The 12,111-nt window shown below is 42.6% G+C and overlaps 1 protein-coding gene across 1 annotated transcript in view; it reads left to right on the plus strand.

Annotated features, from left to right (window-relative positions):
* The first annotated feature begins 4,052 nt into the window (after positions 1 to 4,052).
* Positions 4,053 to 12,111, plus strand: part of ITGA1 (integrin subunit alpha 1) — a 276,177-nt gene continuing 268,118 nt past the window's right edge. The window contains exon 1 of the mRNA XM_044276225.1: positions 4,053 to 4,673. Within this exon, the coding sequence (XP_044132160.1) occupies positions 4,634 to 4,673 (40 nt within the window). The 5' untranslated portion in view covers positions 4,053 to 4,633. The remainder of the gene's footprint in view (positions 4,674 to 12,111) is intronic.

The following is a 12,111-nucleotide window of genomic DNA, read 5'->3' on the forward strand; positions in this document are numbered from 1 at the left end:
AACATTCTCGTCTCCTAGGAAATTTTAGGAAAACTTTATTTTTCATGAATTTTTTCCCCTCTCCTCAAGGTCTCGAACACTATGACAGCAATAATAAATGATGTCTGAGTGACACTGACATACATAGCTATGGGAAAACACGTTTGATGGCGTTAACAAACAGCTTGTTTAAAAAAAAAAACGCGCCAACACATGTGTTATGCTTTTTCAAATTCAAAAGCTTCCAAAAATTGTCCCCACACACGTGGTGTTATGGCGAAAAAAAAATGTGGATTGTTGGGGGACCAAGAATCCCAAAATTGTGCCTTGATGGGCAGCCTGCACAAAAGACATGTACAAGTGTTAATTGTCAGGAAAAAGGCTGGTTGTTAATGAGCCTATATAAATTCTTCCTTTTATTCGGGAGCAGCAGTGGCAAGATGGGGCACCGTCAACAAGGCCAGATCTATTCATCAGCCTCAACCAAAGGAGTGTGAAATCCTCCCGAATCCAGGCTTGGTTCTTTTTGACAAAAGTGATATTTTGGACACTGGTGGAGGACAACTTTTTCAGTTTAGATGTCAGCACACCCCCCAACAACAGTAAGCCTGAGCCTGAGTGTTGAGGCTGGAGGTCTTTGCTTTTTGATTTGCCTTGGCCTGGAGTGGCATGTGAAAAAACTGCTCATCATGTTGAGGAGACTGAACTGGCTGCTGTGGCTTCTGCTGCTTGTAGTGGTAGAAAAGGGGTCTCCCTTTCAGACAAGCTGGCAGCAGGCATCTGATCGCTGAAAGCTGTGGCAAGCTGCGTACACAGTGTTTTCGGGTAATAACGCAATTTGGCCTCCCGTTCCGGATGAAAACATTCCCCCATTTTGTTTCATAGTGAGGGTCTAAAAGCATGGCTATCCAGTAAACACCAGACTGCCTGATGTAACTGATACTCTTGTCATGGCATTAAGCAAGTTAGTATACAGGTCGCTATTCTGGCCGGTGTGCCCGAGAAGCCAATTCTTTCCAACTCCGCCCCTACTAAGACGATTGGGTGTCGTGGCCGGTGTTATCGTCATAATCATCATCAGCATCCTCCAACCCCCAACTCCTACTTTTCCTCCAGTGGTAGCACCTCATCCTCATCTTTCTCATTCATGGGAGGTTCTCATTGTGGGTCCCAAACAGTTTACAGGACAGACAGCAAGATGTGTTAGCCCATGGTGGCAGTGGTGTTATGGAATGGGCATGCGTATGTTATAGACAATGAACATAGGTGCATTTTATTGATGGCATTTTGAATGCACAGAGATACCGTGATGATATCCTGAGGCCCATTGTTGTGCCATTCATCCACGACCATCACCTCATGTTGCAGCATGATAATGCACGGCCCCATATTGCAAGGATCTGTACACAATTCCTTGAAGCTGAAAACATCCCAATTCTTGCATGGCCAGCATACTCACCGGACATGTCACCCATTGAGCATGTTTGGGATGCTCTGGAACGGCGTATACGACAGTGTGTTCCAGTTCCTGCCAATATTCTGCAACTTCAAACAGCTATTGAAAAGGAGTCGACCAACATTCCACAGGCCACAATCAACAACCTGATCAACGCTATGCGACGGAGATGTGTTGCACTGCGTGAGGCAAATGGTGCCCACACCAGATGACTGGTTTTCTAACCTTCCCCCCCACCCAGTAAGGCAAAACTGTGCACATTTCAGAGTGGCCTTTTATTGTGGGAAGTCTAAGGCACAGCTGTGCAATATTCATGCTGTCTAATCAGCACCTTGATATGCCACACCTGTGAGGTGGGATGGATTATCTCGGCAAATGAGAAGTGCTCACTAACACAGATTTAGACAGATTTGTGAACAACATTTGAGAGTAATGGGTCTTTTGTGTATATAGAAAATGTTTCAGATCTTTGAGTTCAGCTCATGCAAAATGGGAGCAAAACCGAAAGTGTTGCGTTTATATTTTTGGTCAGTGTAAGTGTCTTAAAAAATTGGATTTATTAAAGAGATTCTCCAGGAATTAAGAAAATGAAAGTACCTAAATATTACTCAATTCCTACAGAGATTCATCTGAAGATCATATTAAAGTATATTCAGAATTATAATCCCTGACAAGTAGAAGAGGACGATGAGGCAGCTCTTTTGCTCTGCTCTGAAGTAACTTGTCCTCCTGGGTGATTAGGACAGGTTTTGTGTGGTCTAATAGGATAGCGGGCCATTTTATTCCCCCTAATGATTGCTCCCTAGACAAAACAAGGCATTATAACTAATGCAAGATAGTTATATTTATAATAAAGTAATTTTTACATATTTTATTTCTCTTAATTGCTGGAGAACCCCTTTAAGTGACTTCTACCATAAACCTATGGCTTTAGATTTTACTGCTCATGGCTTAGATTTATTGCTTCTGGTGCCCTCCACCCACCGAAACAAACTGGCCATCCGATTTAGGACTGCACCCTGCAGTTAGGCATTGGAGAGAAAAATTTAGGAATTTGGCTAGTTTCACACTAGCGGCAGGAGACTTCGGCAGGCTGTTCCGGCGGGTGAACAGCCTGCATGCAGTACTTTTAGTCCGGCTGCCTCTCGGCATGCGCTGCCATGCTGCCGCCGGAATCCCGCCCCCACCCTCATTATAGTCAATGGGGATGGAGCAGCAGTCTCGGGGCAAACATGAAATAGAGTCAGGACGGATCAGACAGGTTGTTTACCCACTGGAACAGCCTGCCGGAGTCCCCTGCCGCTAGTGTGAAAGTACCCTTAAACAACTTTGGTCATTTTTGAAGATTCCTAGTGACTAAAGAGAGGGAAACTCAGGGTGCATTACCATCATAATAGCAACCTTCTATACACATCCTTTTGGGAAAGTCCTACTCTGTGAAATACTTCAGGACTGTGCCTGCTGCATGTGTTTGCACTGTGAACCCCATCATCTATTCAGGAAAACAGAGACTTCATTTTTCTCTAATCAAGCCGGTCTGGTTTGTGGTCTCTATACCCAATCATCATCATCTACCTCTGTTCTCCTGCCTTGCACCCCACTGCTTGTTCTTCCTTAACATCAAGGGCCACCGAGCCACCAGCAGGCAGTAGATCCCAAAAATCCAGGGTGTACCCAAAGGGGAAGAAGGGTTGTGCCCTTCCATTCACTGCTCGGGTGGCCCAGGAGAGTGCTGGAGCAGGGATTAGCCACCATGAGAACTACAACCAACCTGAAAGCTGCAGTCACCACTCCTATCCTCTCCACCTCAAGCCTTCCCTGCAAGCAGAATTGAACTGTTTAAAGGGGTTGTCCCATCTCATACATTGGGGGTGTATCGCTCTTTTATGCAGAGCCTGCAAAGAGAAGGAGGACACACCTGCCCTCTATTCATTTCTAGTGGAATGCCGAATATAGGTGAGCAGCGCGCTTAGCTATTTTTGGAAGCTCCATTGAAATGAATGAGAAGCGCACTGTACAACCGCAGCCACCACTCCAGTCACTTCTATGAGGCTGAAGGAAGTAGCCGAGTCAGCGCTATGCTATTTTCGGCAGTCCCATAGAAATGACTGGAGGGCAGCCACGCATGCGCAGTCTGCTCTCTTTCTCTTTGCAGGGTCTGTTTTAGATATAGGTGGGAGTCCCAGAGGTGACATTAGGGGAGATATGCCCTCAATGTATGGCGATGACACAACCCCTTTAACAACTGGAAGAAAAAAAATCAAGGACAAGAATTTTAATTTATTTATTTACTTAGAGGAAAAAGCTAGACCTAATAAGTACTATTTCTCGGGGTGAGATAGCTAGGAGTGATGATACACGAGGCACAAGTATTTGGTGGAGCTTGACCGTACTTCATTATTATAAACAGATCATTAAACAGAAGTAACGTAACCTAGAATTCATTATAAATATAATCATCCAAACTGTCGGCGAGCTATGTAGCGTGCCAGCTCCCGCGATCCTTGAAGCAGTAAGCTGAATCTAGCTGTATCATTAATATCCAGTGCAGATGTTCCCGGCAGTTTATCTTTTCCACAGACCTACTTTAAACAGCGCAGTCTGAGGGATCTTACTATATTTGTACATGAGGCCGTGTGATGTGACCACTTGTTACTTCACAAAGGTTAATAAACTTCTTGGCAATTTCATTTTTTTGCTTGCCAGAATAGGGGCTGATAGCTGGAACTTTGTCTACTCCCCTAGATGCAAACAGGAAACGTCTTCTGGGTTGTACAGTGAGGACCACGTATTGTTTGATCTGACAGGCTTCAGTTCTACTTGTTGTTTCTAACATTTCCTCTTTTACTTATTTTATTTAATTTTTTTGTCAAAGCAGGAAAAAATATAGAAGAAGAAAATACGTCTAACCATTTGAATGTTACTTTGGAACCACTGCATACTTCTGCTAGTGACCAGCTGAAGTATTGGGGCTTGGTGGGACTTTAAACCTCAAGCACATTTTCTCACAGAGATGCCTTCAGATCCATGTCTTTGGGAACTTTTACAGATGCCTGTGTGTGATCCATCTTGCTGCCTTCTTGCTCAGGAACACTGAATAATTACTATAGGAAGTTGTAGTACAGACTTATATATACACAGTCTTTGAAAGTGTTGGTGCCTACAGGAACGTCAGCTGCTGGACACTCGAGAGTGATAATGTTCTGCAGTCCAGCTGTGCGCTTCTGGCTACTGACGGGTAAGAGCTAAGGAGGCTTTTTCTTAAACATGGATCACACTGCACTTTATTTATGTATTATATATTGAGGAGCTGCATTTTTTTATTGACATATTCAAGGCTAAGATAACATTTTCAGTGCATGTATTGCACCTACACTGAACATACTGTATCTATAGACTTTTATAGACTCTACTACACAGAACATACTGTATCCCTAGACTTATATAGATTCTACTGCACTGAACACACTGTATCCATACACTTATGTAGACTCTACTGCACTGAACATACTGTATCCATAGACTTATATAGACTCTAATACACAGAACCTACTGTACCCATAGACTTATATAGATACTACTGCACTGAACACACTGTATCCATAGACTTATATAGATACTACTACACAGAACATACTGTTTCCATGGACTTATATCGACTCTACTGCACTGAACATACTGTATCCATAGACTTATGTAGACTTTATTACACCCAACATACTGTACCCATAGACTTATGTAGACACTACTACACTGAACATACGATATCCATAGACTTATATAGACTCTACTGCGCTGAACATACTGTACCCATAGACTTATATAGACTCTACTACACTGAACATACGATATTCATAGACTTATATAGACTCTACTACACTGAACATACTGTATACATACCCATATAGACTCTACTACACTGAACATACTGTATCCATAGACTTATATAGACTCTGCTGCACAGAACATACTCTATCCATAGACTTATATAGACCCTGCTACACAGAACATACTGTATGCATAGACTTATATAGACTCTACTACACAGAACATACTGTATCCATAGACACATAGACACTACTACACAGAATATACTGTATCCATAGACTTATATAGACCCTGCTACACTGAACATACTGTACCCATAGACTTATATAGACTCTACTACACAGAAGATACTGTATGCATAGACATATATAGACCCTGCTACACTGAACATACTATATCTATAGACTTATATAGACTCTACTACACTGAATATACTGTATCCATAGACTTATATAGACTCTACTACACAGAACATACTGTATCCATAGACTTATATAGACTCTACTACACAGAACATACTGTATACATATACTTTTTATCTTTTTTTTGGTGATGAACTGTATATAGGTGTTTACATCTAGTCCATGCATTCGGTGTATACTGTATGAGGAATGTGCACTGAAAAAAGTATGGACAGCGTGATATCACAATATATTGTAACAATCTCAGCTCTGCAACATTTTTATATGTCTAAATCCTGAAGGTAACAATTATTTACTGCAGCATGATAGAATCCATTTGGACAGATTTCCAAGGACCTTGGTGAGGTTAGAATGGTACATTTGCCATTTATTTATGAATCAATCCCATTTATTTTCTCCATAATTCTTTGTCCTTCATTTTTGGCTTTGGGGAAATTTTGATGCACAGCAGATAAGCATGAATGGTTGACTTCATTTTGCCAGCATATAGGATTCCGGCCCTGCCAGGATTTGTATTTGCCAACTAGAAGCTGGGCAACAGAATACTTGAAGAAGTTTTCCACCCTGATTAATTTTTTTCTTTACCTTGGTTCATCTACGGTATGCCCAATACCTAAGCAATCTGAGGCAGACTGGTTTGAATAATATGCTGTACATCATTAAAAAGGTTGCGGGCATCTGTCAATAGATGCCTAGTAACCAGACGACCGCAAATGACTTATGTTCCATTCTAGATTGGCGCCGTGCTGACAAGGAGAAGTAGCTGTCCACAGTCATGTCATGTCATTGTTCGTCCCATGTTGAGACTATTTAAAAGGGATTTTTACTTTTTGGCACCCAACAAATTCCCTTTACTAGCACTAAAGGATAAAGATAGTGGATACCCCTGGAAGAACTAGTGTAGCGCCATTTTTGGGACTGAGAACATGATGGCCAATGTTACCATAACTGTGACCTAGCAGGACTATGACGTTAACTGGATGGTAGAGACCATTAAATACTAGAAGCCCCTTAAGACTGATCATTTTGCTCATGCTATTCTTAAGCTCTAATTCAGTGGATACTGCAGCCCACATGCAGCAAGCCCAGGAAGAGGAGTGGGGGATGGGAGGAGTGGTAGTGGCAATGATGGGTGCACTCAGAGTTCACGGTGGCAACCTCCACCCTGGCACTCCCTAGGACCATGCAGTGGTAGGAGGGTTTACTCTGTCTTCCTGGTATTGGGGCTCTTTCCTTGTGGTAGCTAGGGTGCTCTTGATGGATGACGTTTGGATCGGTGCAAGGCAGAAGTGTGGATGAAGTGGACGGTGGATGGTGGAGTTAAAAACCAGGCTGCAGGTTTTGCAGTACCCCATACCTCGGAGTATCTGCAATGGTTTTATTATTATGTATTCTCTCATCTTGGTAGGAGAGGGCTGGTCCTGCTTCCTGACAGGAGGGGGAGTTCTTGTTTAGCTAGAGAGAGGAGAGGAAGAACATGCTAGAGCTCCTGCTTCTAAACAATATTTTACGAATCAGACCAGAAGTAAATGTATTAGGTTACCTTCACGCTCTGGAGATTTTGTTGCAGAAAATTCTGCGACTGAAAATCAATTCCACATCATTATAAATGCCACAAATACACCATTCAGAGATGCAGTTTATAGAGGTATGCCCCCAATTTAGGTCCCTCCTCTTTTTCCCCATTGTGAAGAATGGCTGCAAAGAGTGTCTTCTGCCCTGGAGGACCTGGCAAGTCCATGCATTAGAAGGCTGACTCATGGAATTCAATGGGCACTGTTTGATGCTTCATTTCCCCTGTGGTGCTGCTGCAGAGATTTTGCTGCAAGGTTCCTCAGTGAGCAGTAGCTAATCACAGCGCTTTATCAAATCAGTCTACTCATTTAAAAGGCCAATATAATAAATTGCTGACATAATACAGAATATCATGGTATTATATGATAGGAAGTTTATTCCTATGAAATAGAATATAATACACTCCTCCACTTTAAAATTGTAACATCAATAACGACAATCTGTAAGGTTATGCAAAAATGATGAAGTGGCAGGTGTAGCTAAGATCTGCAGATGGTCACATTTTCAAGCATCTAGCTCCAGGCTGTGGCATGTGGGAGAGGCATAAAAGCAAAGTTTTTAGTCGCATGAAACCTAAAAAATCAAATCATGTTGGATGATGTTGTGATCCTCCTGTTCATCGACATGCCAGTTATTGCCACTTATCTCAAATTGAGAGGGACATTATCCTTGAACTGAGAGACCTTGGTTTATCACTCCACGAGATCACTACATGACTAGGCCAAGATGTCAGCACATAGAAACATAGAAACATAGAATGTGTCGGCAGATAAGAACCATTTGGCCCATCTAGTCTGCCCAATATACTGAATACTATGGATATCACCTGGCCCTATCTTAAATGAAGGATGGCCTTATGCCTATCCCATGCATGCTTAAACTCCTTCACTGTATTTGCAGCTACCACTTCTGCAGGAAGGCTATTCCATGCATCCACTACTCTCTCAGTAAAGTAATACTTCCTGATATTACTTTTAAACCTATGCCCCTCTAATTTAAAACTATGTTCTCTTGTAGCAGTTTTTCTTCTTTTAAATATGCTCTCCTCCGTTACCGAGTTGATTCCCTTTATGTATTTAAAAGTTTCTATCATATCCCCTCTGTCTCTTCTTTCTTCCAAGCTATACATGTTAAGGTCCTTTAGTCTTTCCTGGTAAGTTTTATCCTGCAATCCATGTACTAGTTTAGTAGCTCTTCTCTGAACTCTCTCTAGAGTATCTATATCCTTCTGGAGATATGGTCTCCAGTACTGAGCACAATACTCCAAGTGAGGTCTCACTAGTGCTCTGTAGAGCGGCATAAGCACTTCACTCTTTCTACTGGTATTTCCTCTCCCTATACACCCAAGCATTCTGCTAGCATTTCCTGCTGCTCTATGACATTAAACAAGCAAGTGGAAGTAATGTATCAAAATATAAATTTATTATAAAATATAAAATATGGGGAAAAGACAGGATGGTATACAGTATACAGAAAAGCAAAGGGCCATTCACCGCTGAGGTGAAACGCGCGTCAAGGTCTCGCGCTTAGGGTCCAGCATCCGCCGCATTAACCATGTCTTCAGGTACGTCCTGTGTTTAGTATAGCATGGCATCTCCATATGGCACTTATATACATCCACAGTGGGTTTCTGATACTCGAGTATTACCATTGCCATTCTTTGAGATCTGGACATTGACTCGACTTGAGATATTTTGCCTATTATACCCGTCAGTCTTGTTGCCCATGACTTCTGGACGTTGTGAGATAGCTCAGGGACACCCAGTTTTTTTTTTCTGCATTAACAGTATACAGCCCATTTGTGGTGATATTTGGTGTCATGCAGAATTGGTTGTCCCGTAGCTATAGCCCCTCTTCTCTTACCTGCTAAAGTACCCTGTGTTTAAATGATGCATGGGTAGATAGGTGTATGCTACGGTGTTGAATGGCCCTTTGCTTTTCTGTATACTGTATACCATCCTGTCTTTTCCCCATATTTTATATTTTATAATAAATTGATATTTTGATACATTACTTCCACTTGCTTGTTTAATTCTATATTGGATGCCGTACAGGTGGAAATTGTTGCTGTCTAGTTTGACAGAGAGGTTTTTGTAGGTTAATTAGTGCTCTATGACATTGTCTGCCTACCTTTAAGTCTTCTGAAATAATGATCCCTAAATCCCTTTCCTCAGATACTGAGGTTAGGACTGTATCACTGATTTTACATTCTGCTCTTGGGTTTTTACGTCCCAGGTGCATTATCTTGCACTTATCAACATTAAATTTTAGTTGCCAGATTTTTGACCATTCTTCTAGTTTTCCTAAGTCCTTTTCCATTTGGTGTATCCCTCCAGGAACATCAACCCTGTTACAAATCTTTGTGTCATCAGCAAAAAGACACACCTTACCATTGAGGCCTTCTGCAATTTCACTGATAAAGATATTAAACAATATGGGTCCCAGAACAGATCCCTAAGGTACCCCACTGGTAACAAGACCTTGGTCTGAATATACTCCATTGACTACAACCCTCTGTTGCCTGTCCCTCAGCCACTGCCTAATCCATTCAACAATATGGGAGTCCAAGCCCAAAGACTGCACTTTATTGATAAGCCCTCTATGTGGGACAGTATCAAAAGCCTTACTAAAGTCTAGATAAGCGATGTCTACTGCACCTCCTCCATCTATTTTTTTAGTCACCCAATCAAAAAAATCTGTAAGATTAGTTTGGCATGATCTCCCTGAAGTAAACCCATGCTGTTTTTCATCTTTCAATCCATGGGATTTTAGATGTTCCACAATCCTCTCCTTAAGTATGGTTTCCATTCAGCACTGTTCAATGTTGTGTGCTCTGGTAGTTGGGAAAACAGCTACGAAATGGAATGACATCAAGGCGTGCACAGAGGTTAATCTCTGCATGGACAGATTGTCTGATTAGAAAAATGGTGCATAGTGATCCATTCTGTACTGCAAGTTAAACTTGCAGCAAACATCCCATGCCTAGGATGGCAAACAGTGTCTACACAAACCATCAAAATGCATCTACATGACACTGGGCCAGAGCCAGATGTCCAGGTATTGGTATTCTATTAACCTCATGCCACCGCCCTTAAAAGCTACCATGAGCACAGTAAGATGACAATGGAGGCTGGAGCGGTGGCCTATCCTCTTCAGTGATAAGTCCTACTTTTGTCTTGAATGTAATGATAGCCGGAGATTAGTCTGGAGATCAAATGGGCAAGTAGCAAATTTCAACACTGAGAAACGTTGCCAATTTGGGAAACACTTTGCTGCTGACTGAGTAGCCACTCTATGGAGTAGAGGTAGGGGAGGGTAGTCGGGAAAGTGACCTAGCTAAGAGTTATAAAGCAGTGTAGAGGGAAAAGTGCCAGGGAGGCTAGCCCTGATCTGACACAACGCAACAAGTTTGCAAGGTTGTCAGATGAGGGGAATGTCAGTTCAAGGAGAGCACTGCTGCATCCGAACACTTCCTCTGCTAGTCAGGGGAATGTCGGCTCCAGTAAGCAGGGGACCAGGGCAGGGCAGACAGGTGTTGGTAGTGGGAGACTCAATTATCAGGGGTACAGATAGGGCGATCTGTCACAAAGACTGAGATCGTCGAATGCTGGGTTGTCTTCCTGGTGCTCGAGTGGATCGGGTTGACAGATTACTGGGAGGGGCTGGTGAAGATCCATATTGGAACCAATGTCAGAATTAGAGGTAGGTGGAGTGTCTTTAAAAATGATTTTAGGGAATTAGGTCCCAAGCTCAGGGCAAGGACCTCAAAGGTTGTGTTTTCTGAAATACTACCTGTACCACGAGCCACACAAGAAAGGCAGCGGAAGATTAGGGAGTTTAGCAAGTGTCTCAAGAACTGGTGTAGGAAGGAGGGGTTTGGGTTCCTGGAGAACTGGGCCAACTTCTCTCGCAGCTACAGGCTCTATAGTAGGAATGGGCTGCACCTCAATGGGGAAGGTGCAGCTGTTTTGGGGGAGAAGGTGGCTAGAAGGTTGGAGGAGTGTTTAACCTGGGGGAGGGTAATTACATTATAGGAGGAGAAGATAGCGCAGATAGAGACCTAGACCGAGGTAATGAAACTGGGGGAGCAATGGAAGGATGGACAAGAACAGTTCAGAAGAAAAGGTGTAGGTTAAAAACATACATAAACCTAATTGTATGTATACTAATGCTAGAAGCCTGACTAATAAAACTGGTGAAGGAGAATTAGTGATGTGTGAGGAGGACTATGACATAGTGGGAATAGCTGAGACATGGCTGGAATATAGCTATGACTGGGCGGTTAACGTACAGGGTTACAGTCTGTTTAGAAAGGATCAAAAAGGATCAGGATTCAAGTTGAATGGGTCTGCATCCGTCTGTGGCAGACACGCAGATGATGCATTGGGGACCGCAATTTCTGGGTCGCGGTTGAAATGTGGCCGAGTGACACGAGGCCATATGGGCTGCAGTGGGCACTAATTAAACTAATGAAGACCCCACTGCCATTAACAACACAGACTGACTAGACAGTTCTATCTTCATTAGTTTAATTAGGACCTGCTGTAGGCGGTACTGACGAGCGGTACCCGACCACAGCATGGCCGCATCTTAACAGCGACACAACAGACAACAGTGCCATGTGGTCTTACCCCTAGGCTCCTTGCACACGCAACATTTTTAGGCAAGATATCTGTCTTTTCTGTTAACAATTTTTATTTTATTTTTTTTGGCGTGATATTAGGCTACTTTCACATTGTATAATAATGGACACCTATATCTATAGGTGCCTGCTAGTGCTGTTAAACTGCCACATAACCAGCCACCATACCTCCTCACCTGGTGCCAGAATATGCATTTTGTACTTAATTC

The sequence above is a fragment of the Bufo gargarizans genome, chromosome 1 (assembly GCF_014858855.1).
Source record: "Bufo gargarizans isolate SCDJY-AF-19 chromosome 1, ASM1485885v1, whole genome shotgun sequence".
NCBI classification, from domain to species: Eukaryota; Metazoa; Chordata; class Amphibia; order Anura; family Bufonidae; genus Bufo; species Bufo gargarizans.